This window comes from Eretmochelys imbricata, chromosome 20 (assembly GCF_965152235.1).
Source record: "Eretmochelys imbricata isolate rEreImb1 chromosome 20, rEreImb1.hap1, whole genome shotgun sequence".
In the NCBI taxonomy this organism is placed as follows: Eukaryota; Metazoa; Chordata; order Testudines; family Cheloniidae; genus Eretmochelys; species Eretmochelys imbricata.
Window position 1 is genome coordinate 9,675,499 of NC_135591.1, and position 13,862 is coordinate 9,689,360.

At 53.0% G+C, this 13,862-nt stretch overlaps 1 protein-coding gene across 1 annotated transcript in view; it reads left to right on the forward strand.

The window, feature by feature from the left end:
• The window catches only part of LOC144277659 (syntaxin-binding protein 2-like), a 37,136-nt gene that overhangs the window by 6,984 nt on the left and 16,290 nt on the right, over positions 1-13,862 (forward strand). The window contains exon 2 of the mRNA XM_077838592.1: positions 13,092-13,141. Within this exon, the coding sequence (XP_077694718.1) occupies positions 13,092-13,141 (50 nt within the window). The remainder of the gene's footprint in view (positions 1-13,091; positions 13,142-13,862) is intronic.

Below are 13,862 nucleotides of genomic sequence, written 5' to 3' on the forward strand. Positions count from 1 at the left end.
AGGGTGCGATTCATCCCGTCATCCAGATCATTAATGAAGATGTTGAACAAAACAAGCCCCAAGACCTACCCCTGGGGCACTCCGCTTGATACTGGCTGCCAACTAGACATGGAGCCATTGATCACTACCTGTTGAGCCCGACAATTTAGCCAGCTTTCTATCCACCTTATAGTCCATTCATCCAGCCCATACTTCTTTAACTTGCTGGCAAGAATACTGTGGGAGAGACAGTATCAAAAGTTTTGCTAAAGTCAAGATATATCACATTCACCGCTTTCCCCATATCCACAGAGCCAGTTGTCTCATCATACTCTCAGTGACTGTAATAACTGTCGTGGTATCACACTTTTATCTGTGCCAAGCAAAGTATTGTATAAGATCATAGTCCGTGTATATCGGGGCAGTTGTTAGTGTTCTCAGAAAAGAGCAAGTTGGTTTTGAGAAAGGGTGTAGATGCACAGACCAGATCTTCACTGTATGAAACATTAACAGAACAGTGCTTAGAATGGCAACGGCAACTCTACATAAATTTCATAGACTTTGAGAAGGCTTTTGATAGCCTTCACAGGACCAGCCTGTGACGGGTTCAGTCACAGAGATTCCCTTGGGACTGTCACCTGATGTGCAGAAATTACCTCTGAGCCCGTTTTCTGTGACCGCTTGGGACTCCAGAACCCTGCCTTGTTGAGCCAGACACGCTAGCCTGCTATAACACAGACCCAGGGTCTGGGCCACGCCCCCAAAGCTGTGGACTGTAACTAAAAACAGCTCAGCAGCTTACCTGTCTTCAGGACCCAGATACCCAGCTCCCAATGGGATCCAAACCCCAAATAAATCTGTTTTGCTCTGTATAAAGCTTATACAGGGTAAATTTGTAAATTGTTTGCTTTTTATATCACTGATAGAGAGAGATGCACAGCTGTTTGCTCCCCCAGGTATTAATCACTTACTCTGGGTTTATTAATAAACAAAAGTGATTTTATTAAGTATAAAAAATAGGATTTAATTGGTTTCAAGTAATAGCCACAATGAAGTAAATCTCAAAGCAAAGTAACACAAGTCTAAGCCTAATACTACCTGCAATCAGTTTCTTATTGTATCTCGCCCTCAGAGATGTTCCAATAAGCTTCTTTCCCAGACTAGTATCAGAGGCGTAGCCGTGTTAGTCTGGATCTGTAAAAGCGGCAAAGAGTTCTGTGGCACCTTATAGACTAACTGACGTATTGGAGCATAAGCTTTTCGTGGGTGGGTATTCATCCATGAAAAGCTTATGCTCCAATACGTCTGTTAGTCTATAAGGTGCCACAGGACTCTTTGCCGCTTTTACAGATCCAGACTCCTTCCTAGTCTGGGCCCAATTACTTCCCCTGGTACAGTCTTTGTTAGATCCGGCAGACATCGCAGGTGGTAAGCAGGGGTTTTCTCATGACTGGCACCCCCTTTGTCCTGCTCCACCCCCTTTTTATAGCTTTGGAACAAGGCAGGAATCTTTTGTCTAAGCTTGTCCCCACCCCCGCCTCATCAATGGAAAAGTACAAGGATTAAGATGGATTTCACTAGCATGTGACATGGTGACATGTCACTGTAAGACCCCTCGTCTACATTCTTCCTGGGTTGGTTCACAGGTATACAGGAAGGTTTGCCGGTAAATAAACCATTTACAACCAGTTGTCCTAGTCAGTGGGAGCCATCAAGATTCTAAACCACCATTAATGGCCCACACTTTGCATAATTACAATAGGACCTCAGAATTATATTTCATATTTCTAGCTTCAGATACAAGAATGATCCATGCATACAAATAGGAGGAATATATACAGTAGGTTATAACCTTTGTTATGGTACCTTACAAGAGACCTTTTGCATAAAGCATATTCCAGTTACATCATATTCACACTCATAAGCATACTTCTATAAAACACATGGAGCACAATGTCACACAGCCTATGGTGCATTCTGCGGACATATGGACTTCCTTTCCGTATAATCAACGTCCTTAAAAGCTTCTATTTCAACTTTATATGCAGTGTTGATCAGTGACCTCAGTTTTGAAGTCAAAACAGGAGTACGTCAGGGGTGTGTCATTGCCATCGTCTGGGTAATGCGGCGTACAACAGAAGACATGCCAAGAGGCATTAAATGGACACTCTTGAAGACCTGGACTTCGCAGATGATGTCGCTCTCCTATCACATACCCAACACCATATACAAGAAAAAACAACTCCACTCAATGCATTCAGCCAGCAAATTGGACTGAAAATCCATCGCAATAAGACAGATATCATGACCTAGCCTGCTACACCCAGGGTTGTGAGTTCAATCCTTGAGGGGGCCATTTAGGGAACTGGGGCAAAAATTGGGGATTGGTCCTGCTTTGAGCAGGGGGTTGGACTAGATGACCTCCTGAGGTCCCTTCCAACCCTGATATTCTATGATATCTATATCTACCTTTAGTATTGCCTCACCATCACCAGTATGGATAGAGGATTATGTTCTCATCAGTGTAGAAACATTCACGTACTTGGGCAGCACCATCAGCCAGGATGGTGGAACAAGCCTGGACATCCGGAACAAAATCAAAGCCAGGAACACCTTCAGGAGCTTAAATACAGTCTGGAAATCATCAAAATACAAAACCAAAACTAAACTCAAAATTTATCAGAGCTGCGTACTTTCTCATTCCCCAGCATTCTGCACTATAAAGTTGTGTTGAAAGTATGACATGTCCAAACTCTCTTTTGGCCCAGAACAATCTTAAACCAAGATCTGTTGACACAGTGCAGCTAAGAGGATCTGAGCACCATCATTGCCTGGAGGCATTGGAGACGAATCCTTCATGTGCTTCGGATGGAAACTGATTCCATCACCAGAGTAACAATAACATGGACACATGAAGGCAAGTGAAACGAGTCCGCCCAAAAACAATATGGCAAAGAGATATGGAAGCAGAGCTGAAAAACCTGGGGCTTAGCTGGGGAACCATTGAAAGACTTGCCAGAAACAGACAGGAGTGGAGGAGCTTGGTCACTGCCCTAAATGCTAGAGGCGTAATAGGAACATGATGATGATAACATGCTACCAGCGTGATGCGGTGGCAGGAGGCCAGTTCTGTGTGTACAGAGGCAGCACATTGCAGAGTAAGAGGGGGCAAGTTCTTTCTGTCTGCAGCTAGCTAGCTTTGGTGTGGCCACTATGGGAATGCCACAGGCAGTTTTGTGGGATCCAGGTACAAGGGGGCTCTTGGCAAAATGGCAGAGGAGAGCTAACCAAATGGCACTGCCTACCACCAGGGTGAAGCTGGTCTGTGCAGGAGATGGAACTGTTAGGATATAGATATTTAGGCCTGTCTGTAAAGGCCTTTACTCTAAGAATTTAGGGGTATTCTTATCACTTAGCTAGTTATAGAGGTATAAAAGAGAGACTCAAAATCACTGTGTGACTGTATAAGGCCTTTGGCTAAGCAGCAGAGGCATCCATAAGCTGGAAATTGAACGGTCACATCCTCACATTCCAAACTAGTCACATTGAAATAAGGTGCTGTTGGGCTGTTAAGAATACAATCCTGTCCTATCACCTCCAGAGAAAGGGAAGTGCCTAGAAGATGTAAAAGGAAACTTAGTTTGATAGCATCCTGTCTGGCAAGAACTCACTTATCAAGAGCTGGGATGTGAAATCCTCACTTTTGTATTGTTTTGTCATTATGCAAGGTAGCCTATTTCCCATTGTTTTTTCCATACCCCTCCCCCCCCCAGATGTTCTGGTTAAACTTGGATTTAAACTCGGAGAGTGGTCAGTTTGGATGAGCTATTACCAGCAGGAGAGTGAGTTTGTGTGTGTATGGGGGTGGGGGGGTGAGAAAACCTGGATTTGTGCTGGAAATGGCCCACCTTGGTTATCATGCACATTGTAGGGAGAGTGGTCACTTTGGATGAGCTATTACCAGCAGGATAGTGAGTTTGTGTGTGTGGTTTTTGGGAGGGGGGTGAGGGGGTGAGAGAACCTGGATTTGTGCAGGAAATGGCCCAACTTGATTATTATGCACATTGTGTAGAGAGTTGTCACTTTGGATGGGCTATCACCAGCAGGAGAGTGAATTTGTGTGGGGGGTGGAGGGTGAGAAAACCTGGATTTGTGCTGGAAATGGCCCAACTTGATGATCACTTTAGATAAGCTATTACCAGCAGGACAGTGGGGTGGGAGGAGGTATTGTTTCATATTCTCTGTGTGTATATAAAGTCTGCTGCAGTTTCCACGGTATGCATCCGATGAAGTGAGCTGTAGCTCACGAAAGCTCATGCTCAAATAAATTGGTTAGTCTCTAAGGTGCCACAAGTACTCCTTCACTTCGTTATTGTTTGTCTGTATAATCTCTGTCTGGTTCTGTGATTGTTTCTGTCTGCTGTATAATTAATTTTGCTGGGTGTAAACTAATTAAGGTGGTGGAATATAATTGGTTACATAATCATATTACAATAGGTTAGGATTGGTTAGTTAAATTTCAGGAAAATGATTGGTTAAGGTATAGCTAAGCAGAACTCAAGTTCTACTATACAGTCTGCAGTCAATCAGGAAGTGTGTGGGTTTCTGGGGGGGGAAGTGGGAACAGGGAATGGGGTTGGAGAAATTGGAATCATGTTTTGCTAAGGGGGGGGAATGGGAACAAGGACACAGGCAAGGCTCTGTGGTGTCAGAGCTGGGAAGGGGGACAACTAAGGAAGGAAACTGGAATCATGCTTGCTGGAAGTTCACCCCAATAAACATCGAATTGTTTGCACCTTTGGACTTCAGGTATTGTTGCTCTCTGTTCATGCGAGAAGGACCAGGGAAGTAAGCGGGTGAAGGAATAAGCCCCTAACAGGAACTTCCTCAGGGGCTGGTCCCAGACTGGGGAACTGCCTGCCACATGAACTACGGACTATCCCAAACCTCCCTACCTCCTGCTTCAAATGCCAGGCATCCTTCTCTGATTGGCCTTCTCCAATATAAACACGGAGTAGAACCCTACCAAAACAAAACCCTCCTGGGAACACCCAGTTCTCCCCTGGGGAGGGAGGGAGAGGATGAACGACACGTGACCATTTTTAGTCACAGCTCATGCAGGTGCTGTGGTGATGAGGGTGGGATAAGAGCCTGAATAGAACAAAGGTGCATGAGGATATGGAGTGGAGCTGGCCTGTACTATCACTAATGGCTGATGCTGATGGCTGTTTACCGGCTTGCTGGGCTGCGCGAGAGGGATCAGAACAAAGCTGGGGAGATCATTATATACGTTGCAGTCAGAATGAGAGCTGAAAAGGGCCTGCTCAAAGGACAAAGGCAGCTGCACTCCAGCAGCCGGAAGAGAGCTATTAGCTGGGGCTAGTTACTGGAGGTGGAAATGGTTCAATTGTACCTGTCGCGGCGCCGGCGGGTGCAGGGAGGAGGGGAAAGTAGTGCCTGCCAGCCCCTTGTGCACAACATCCTGAGCCGTGAGTGAGAACCGAGGGATAGTTCTGGGCCTCTCTCCTCCAAGCTGCCTAGCGTTTGGGAACCTTTGTAAACTCCCATTCCCCTGGCCTTGCTTTGATGGGAACCGCTGATAGCATCACTAGCGGGAGGGTGGGGCCTGGGGACAGTGCCCTAGAGGGAATCCCAGCCCCACTGCTGCCCTGGAAGAGGGAGGGTGCTAGGATTTATGCGGACGCCTGGCAGATCAGCGGCTGATATGTTTGAGCCGCTGGGACGCAGAGCGAATGTTCAGAGAGCTCTGCTGTGTCTGTCCTCCCCCACAAACAGCCCCGGGTGTAGGGGTATGAAACTGACTGGGTCTGCGATGGTCTCCCTGATTCCCACAGGCTGCCTAATAGCAATGGTGAAACTGGAATCCAGCAGCAGCGTAGCAAAGCCCTGAGCAGCTGTGGAGGTGTTAAGAACTGTCTCTGCAGGCTCAGAAAGATGGCTCTGCCTCAGGATCGGTGTTTGGGATGGGACATCTTTATCACCGTGAGAGCACAACCTGCAAGGCTACAGAAATTCATGGCTCAGGCCCCAGGTTTTCTGGGGCCTGTGTCCCCTCCCCTGCTGGAGAAGGGGGTTTTCAGGCTCTGCCTTAGACATTGATCAGGCCCTGTCTGTGATGATGATCAGAGACCAGTATCATTATCCACATTTTACAGATGAGGGAAGCTGAGGCATGAGGGGGGGTGCACAGGGTCACCCAGCTGGCGAACAAACGAGCTGGGTCTAAAATCCGGGTCTCCCAAGTCCCAGTCAAGCACCGTATCCACTAGGCCACGCTGTACTGGCGATTTCCTGAAAACGTCCCACTGGAGCAGGTTTTAGCGCAGGTTGGCCACTGGCACTTCACCACAGAGCTGCGCAGACCTGCCCTGAGCAGGGGAAATGCAGCTGCAGGCTACGCTCGTACTCCCGCCATCGGTGCACCCTTTCGGATGCCTTCAGCAGATCAGCAGGGCAGGCAGAGCCTGCATCACGCAGCTCATGACGGGGCTCACAAAGGCCCTGTGACCACGTCCCATCTCCAGTGCGATCATGCCTTGGCAGGGCTGGTGTGGGGGACGCTCACAGAAGAGCAGCAGTTTAGGGAGGCTGATGGCTCCGAGGACAAGAGGGGTGCAGAACGTTGCAGTTAGTTCAGCGAGTCTCCCACGGAAACAGCTCTTGGATCTAGAAATGATACGCCACCTGTGTGGCGAGCCAGCTGCCTGTGCTCCTTTAACTCACCTTCGGGAGTGGAGCAAGGCTATTGAGAGGGCTGATGCATACGATCAGAGGACAGCTGCTCTCTCCTGAGTGCTGCCAAGGGACCCAAGCCCTGGCTTCCCTTCCCGCAGAGCCTGGTCAGCCTGAGGATTAAGGCTGGAGCTGAGAGAAGGGTGCTCTGGAGTTCGAGCAGCAGGATGTTGTTTTCCCCCGTTATTGACGTGGCCGCTCAGGACAATGTGGATGGGATGCCTGCTTGCTTGCTCGGCGCAGGGGACCCTCTTGCACACACTGCTCGGGTGATTTCCCAGAAGGCCCCTGGAAGGAACAAAGGTGGCTGGTGTAGAGACGATGAAGGTACAATTTGAACTCGAGCCCCTTACCAGGCTGGGTCAAATTGTTCCTCCCATTAGAGTTGCTCCCTGGAGCCAGCCTGTGCTAGCACGAGGAGATGCTGTCACTTGGTAGTTCTGCCTGCGCTGATTGCTGGGTCCACCCTGTGTTCCAGCCGGGTGGTGCTCAGGACACCTGGGTTCTATTCCCAGCTTTGCCACCAACCTGCCATGTGACCCTGGGCAAGCCCCTTCCTCGCTCTGTGCCTTAGTTTCCTCTCCCGCCCTTTGGCTGTTTGGGGAGGCACTGTCTCATTGTGTGTAGGTAGAACACCTAGTGTAACGGGACCCTCCATCTGAAGTGGGGACTTGGGGGCTACTAATAGCTGCCTGGTAGGAGACACTCTTTAGCTGATCCTGTCCACGCTGTGAGGGTAGAGGGATCCTGTGCAGAATGACCCAGGTCAGATATGATAGCGAGAATTCCCGTCATTAGCTGCGTGATGCTACTTTGCTCCCGCCCCCGACTGACACGTGGTGGTGGTTGTAAAGGCCACAGGATAGCAGAAAAGTCCCTGGTGGGTGCCATGGGGCCAGCAAGTGGTTGCTCCCTAGGCACGTGTACAGGGCTTGGTCCCATGGCCTGATGCTCAGGTTCCATTTCCATCTCGGCCTTGGGCAGCAACAGCCCCTGTGCTTGATCCTAGAGCAATGAGGGCCATGTAGATACCTAAGAGAGCTGGGACTAGAACAGAACCCAGGAGTCCGGACTCCCAGGCTGGTGTTCATCCCTCTGGAGGCTGCTTTGCGGCCTGCTGGGTCTAAGTGGAAAGTTCTGGATCTGATATGAACCCTGTTGCTCCTTCTCATTGGCGATTTCCTCCTGCTGCTTTGTCTCCTTAGTGTTTTCCCGTCGCCCTAGAGCATTCTATGAGCTGGGCTGTGCAGAGCCAGTCATTCCATCTGCTAGGAGCTGAGTTTGCTAGGGCTCAGGTCAGTCCACAGTGGAGAGGGGGTCATGTGGCATGTTCTGTTCTCATCTTTGCAGTATTTCAGCACCTCCAAGTCGTTCACCAAGTTCTGTGACTAACCTCCGTCTTGTGAGGTTCATTCTTTCATCGCTCTCCTTCCGAGGAGAATTGTGTGTGCTGTGGAGGGTTGTTTAACTGTCCACACTGCTCTGTGTTTATATCAGAGAAGGGCACCTGGCACTTGGAGCAGGAAATGGGGAGGTTTGGGATGGTCTCTAGTTCATGTGGCGGGTGGTTCCTCTGTCTGGGACTAGCCCCTAGGGAAGCCCTGTCTCTTGCACAGCTTCACCCTCATGGCAGAAAGCGCCCTGGGGCCTGACAAGCTGTGCTGTCGACCATGGTCCCCATCTCGGGGCTTTAGGCTCTGGTAGGCATCCTGGGCTGAGGCTAGGGAGTGCCTTGGAGAGAAGGACCGAGCCCTGGACCTTGACTCGATTAAGCCCCAACCTCTGGGGTGGACAGCAACAGCCTGGAGGAGAGGAGGGGAGATTCAGGCTGATTGGTACCAGTACTCTGCATAGGTGCCCACGCTGTGGGTGCTCTGGGGCTGGAGCACCCATGCAAAAAAAATACAGTGGGTGCTCAGCAGCGCTGCCAATCAGCTGTTTGGTGGCTGGGGGAGAGGCTTGGGGGAGGGCAGTGAGGGGCGGCGGGCGAGGACCTTGGGGAAGGGTGGAGTGGGGCGGGAAGAGGCGAGGCATGGGTGGGGCATTGGGGCAGGGCCAGAGTGGGGGTGGGGCCTATGGTACTCTGGGACTTCTGGCGTCCATGCAGAATGGACGGGGTGTCAGGGTAGGGTCTAATCCAGGAGATGCTGTCGGTAGCAAGGAACTCTGTGTCCATAACGGCGATGTTCCTGATTCCTGGTTACAAATCTGCAAAATTCCACAAGTGATCTAGGCGCCTAAAGCCCGTGGCCTGAGGCTCCTGAATGACTTAGGCTCTGTAGTCACAAAGTGCTTTCAAGATGTGTCCCCTCCTGGTCATGCTGGTCTCTGTGAGCTGGGGGCCTGGCTGGCCCAGAGCAGTGGGACGGGAGGCAGAGAGCTGTGGAGAGGAGTCTGAACCCAGGCAGGGGTGGCAGTGCCTAGGAGGTTTCCCTGCACATGGCTCTTGGCTGGCCTGAGTGAATGCATTGGTGGGGGCAGTTCAGTGGCTCTCAGCAAGAGATCCAGGGAGTCAGGCTTTGGTGGGGCTGAGGCACCAGATCCTCAGCAGCAAGTACAGGCCTAGGCGAGCCAAAACCCGGTGAGCCAGGGTGTTCCTGACAGATGACGGGGCGGCTGGAAGAAGCAGCATGGCTGGTCGCTAATCCCCGGCCCAGTCCTGTGCCAAGGCCATTAGTGCATTAGCAGCTTCGCTCTTCTGTACACAGCATCTGTGTGGCATGACGCGTGGGCTGGGCTTGGCACCGGCACTTGGCATGCCCCAAGTGCCAGGTGCCCCAGGGACTCGCCAAGAATGAACCCGTTCAGCCGACAGCCTCGGGGTGACACTCTGGAGACCAGCACCAGTGTGCTCTTCCGAACCCTCTCCTTGCTGCACAGCTAGCTGGCGGCTGCTCTCCTTCCCAGAGGTGACTGCATTTTGCCCAGGCAGAGAGTACACTCTGAGATCTTAGTGGCTGTAGAAAGGGATGTGGGGGCATAGCCAATGATAGTGTGTATTCAGGGGCTTCTCTCACGAGAGAGGGGGCCCAAGGGAATTGGATGCTGATCTCTGTGCATTGTGGAGGTGACTTTTGGCAGGGTGGATGTTACCCTGGAACTTGTGGTTAAGTCCCTGTTTTCATGTGTCCCCTCCGGGCTGTGGCGAGAATTGTGCCAGTCCCATGCCCATCTCGGGGTGTCAGAGAGTGCGTCTGCTTCCAGCAGGCGGTGGGGGCCTGGCTGACTCGAGGCAGGACTGGTCATCGATCAATCAGTCTAGGCTAGTAATGATTAGTGAGTTCTGTTCTGCTGACAGCACCTTCTCTTGGGAGCTCCCTGGAGATCTGGGGAGCATGGTGAGGGGGCAGCAAATGATCTCATTGGGTGCCTGAATATGGCCAAAATGGATATACTGCATCGCTGTGTGACCTCAGTGAGTCCTCACCCACCCCCTGCCTCAGTTTCCCTATATGGAAAAATGGGTTCTACCTCTTTCCCAGGGGCTGGGTGAGACATTCTCTGAGCGAACCCCCCCCTTCCCTGTTCTCCAACCTTGTGTTGAGGGATTCAGGCTGAGCTGAAAACTCAGGGAAGGGAATGGGCCCACCAGTCTCTGGCTCCTACTAGGTTGCATCAGGGTTCCAGGAAGTCCCTCTGGATCCCACTGGAGCACTGAGCATGGCCCCTGCCATCCCAGGTGTGTGTGTGGTGGGGGAAGAGGTTGCAGCTCTGGGACACTCCAGTAGCATCCATGAACCTGTCCATGGAGCATGCAACTGCTGGCCCCTCTCCTCTGCCTAGTGGTGCTGCCCCCACTGTTGGTCTGGGTCTGTTCTGTGACCGATCTCCCACCACCTCTGTGCTGCAGCAACTGGTTGCTGATCGGTGCCTGGGCTTACAGGGCTGAGCCATCTGCCCCCTCCCTGGGACCTTCCCCAGAGGTCTGCATGGTTGCAGGGCCAGGGGGCAGCTTGTTAGATCTTAGCTTCCCATGACTCTGGAAACCATGGCCATAGGCAGTTGCCTGCTGCCTTTATCTCTGCTCTGCCCAGCCACGAGTCACCCCCGCGCAGGAAATGACTTGCCGATACAAACATGGGTTGTGCTGCAAAGATAATTTGTTCCCGGGACGGGTGCAGCTCTATAGCCACAGCCCCAGGCCAGCCCTGCGAGCGCTGGTGGATCCAGTGCCGAGGCTGCCTCTGCCGTGCTGGCTGCTGGACATTAAGAAGAGCAAACCCAGTCCTCTCGTCTCCTCAAGTGGGACAGGCCGGAAGCCCAGGCCAGGGGTGGCTGCAGCTCCTTTGGGCTTACACTTGATGAGCATGGCCTCCGCTGCCTTGTGCATGCTGGACTCTGCCGTGTTAGTTGCTATGTGTTAGTCATTGTCTTCTGGCGTGACCCGCTGTGAGGGCTGTGTTACTTCAGAAGCCCAACCCACTGCTGAATCTCCAGCCCAGGCTGCAGTGGACGGGGCCTGTGGCTAAATCCAGACCACAGACCTGGGGTTTAAAAGGCCCTTGGAAAGTGGATTCAGTTCTGATGTTCCATGGTTGCCCCCAGAACGGGGACCGAGCAAAAGTGGCCCGCAGCTCAGGACGGCTGGTGGTGCTAATAATCCTTAGCTCTTCTCTTAGCTTTTCCTCACTAAATTGCACAATTAGGAGGGCCTGACACCTGGCTTTTGAAGACTTGGGGTGGGCCATACTGCCCTGGTTCAAGAGGGGTCTCTGAACAGGAATAGCAGGGGGCTGCGGGTCAGGAGTGAGGGGCATCTGCAGAGCCGTGAGGGGGGAAACCCAGGACCGGAATAGCTGCAGGTCAGGAGTGAGGAGCACTGGCGGAGCTGGGAGTGGGTGGGAGCCCAAGGCTGCGATAGCTGGGGGCTGCGGACAGGAGTGAGGGGCACTGGCAGAGCTGGGAATGGGGGGGGGGGGGGAGCAAAGGGCTGGAATAGCAGAAGGCTGCAGACAGGAGTGAGGGGCATCTGCAGAGCCGTGAGGCGGGGAATCCAGGACTGGAATAACTGCAGGTCAGGAGTGAGGCAGAGCCGGTGGGGGACAGACCAGGGCTGGCATAGCAGGGGGCTGTGGACAGGAGTGAGGGGCACTGGCAGAGCTGGGAATGGGGGAGAAGAAAGGGCTGGGGTAACAAGGGCTCCAGTCAGTAGTGAGGGGCACTGGCACAGCTGGTGGGGGCAGCCCAGGGCTGGCGTGGGAGGGGGGTGTAGCTGCAGTTCAGGGTCGAAATGCCTGGGCGGAGTTGCGTGGAGAAAGCAGGTTCGTGTCTGCCTTCGCCATGTCTGGATCCAGTCTGTGCTGCCAGCCCCTTACCGTGCACTCAAGCCCCACGTGCCCCAGTGAACGGGGCGTCCGCATGCCGCAGGTGTAAAGGAACTGCAGGAAAGCAGCAGGGAGGCCAGCGCGTCCTGGTGCAGAATAGCCCCTGGAGCCTCATTAGGGCCAAGCAGCCAAGCCCTGATGGGCTAGAGGTGGGGTAGGGAGAGGCATTGCTTGAGTTATGGGGGAAACATAGTGTGTTGGGCAGTGCACTCATGCACACCCGCTACCGGGAGTGAGAGTGAGAGCGCAGGTCAGGGTCTTGGGGCTATTGCCCTATGGGGCCAGCCAGAATCAGGTGCTTCGTAGGGGTAAAACAAACAGATGTATTATGGTAGCACCCAGGAGCCCCAGTCATGGACCAAGGCCCCATTTTGCAAGGCGTTGTACATTATTCATTAGGCGTATTACGGTAGTGCCCAGGAGCACCAGTCGTGGGCCAGGACCCCATTGTGCTAGGTGCTGTACATGATTTATTAGGTGTATTACGGTAGCACCCAGGAGCGCCAGTCATGGGTCAGGGTACCATTGTGCTGAGCACAACAAAAAGATGGTGCTTGGCCCGAAGAGCTGACTATCTAATTGCTTCGCTTGGCCGTGGAAGGTGCCCAGGAGACAGGCCGGCAGTTCCCTGAGCGGGGGCATGCCTTGGAGGGATTCTATGTGCAGGACTCAGGATTTGAAGTCTTTGTTGTGTTGCTGTTCCCCACATGCAGTAGAGGGTCCCTGGATCCCTTCCAGTCGAGAGGTGCTAGGCAGGATCTGTTCTCTTACTGCACGGGGCCAGATCCTTAGTTCAGCTGCACTCGTATCCAGCCTGGCAGAAAGGAAGGGGGATCAGACCCATGGCCCATCTAGCCTGTCACCCCACCACGATCGCTGACTGGGGGCTCTGCTAGGAGCACAACGCTATCTGGCCTGAAAGCAGCCTCTGAGGCACTTCCCCAAGGGGTCCTTCCACCAGCCAGTGGGTCCTGGCTCAGGGCACAGCCATCCTGTCCGAGCCCCACCACTAATCCCCGTCTCTTTCCCTCGCAGAGATCCTCAGCGGCGTCATTCGCAGCGTGAAGAAGGAAGGAGAATGGAAGGTAAGCAGGCCGATTCTGCTGCCCTGGGGATATGCTGTATCCATATATCATGCTCTTCCTCCTCCAGTCTCTTGAGATTCACACCTGAGTTTTTCCTGGCTGGATCAGATCCCTGCTCTGTCTAGCCCATCATCCGCCCCCAGCTAGGCTTGGGTATGTCTGCCTTCCCACTGCGCTGGATCAGACCCAGCTTGTCCAGCTAGCCCCATATCTCCCCAAACACACACCCTGGATCAGACCACTGGGCCCAGTGAGCCCAGTAACTTCCTGCCTCCCCTTTCCCCCTCCTTACACCGGATCAGACCACTTGGCCCAGCAAATTAGCCTGGGTGGGAGGAGGAGGAGCATGGGGGCAGTATGCACCATTGGGCAGGCAGGTTATTGAGCCCCTGGCATGGACTCGGCTGGGGTGTGTGGAGCACGGGGCGAGGCCGGTGCAGCAGGGGGAGCACAGGGAACTAGCTTGCCCAGTGGCCAGATCTGGTGCAGTGGGATGCTGGGCTGTGTGGAGCAGTGGGGTCATTCGGCACGGCAGGAAGGTGGTGGAGATGTTGGGCCAATGGCCTACAGGGCTTTCCGAGGGGAACATGGAGACTCCCCTGGTTCCATTTCTCCGTGCCCTGATCCTGTTCTGCCCGAGGGCAGGGGAGCAGGTATCTGGTGGATCAGAGCAGGAGACTGGGAGCTAGGACTCCTGGGTTCTGTCCCTGCCTCTTGCACT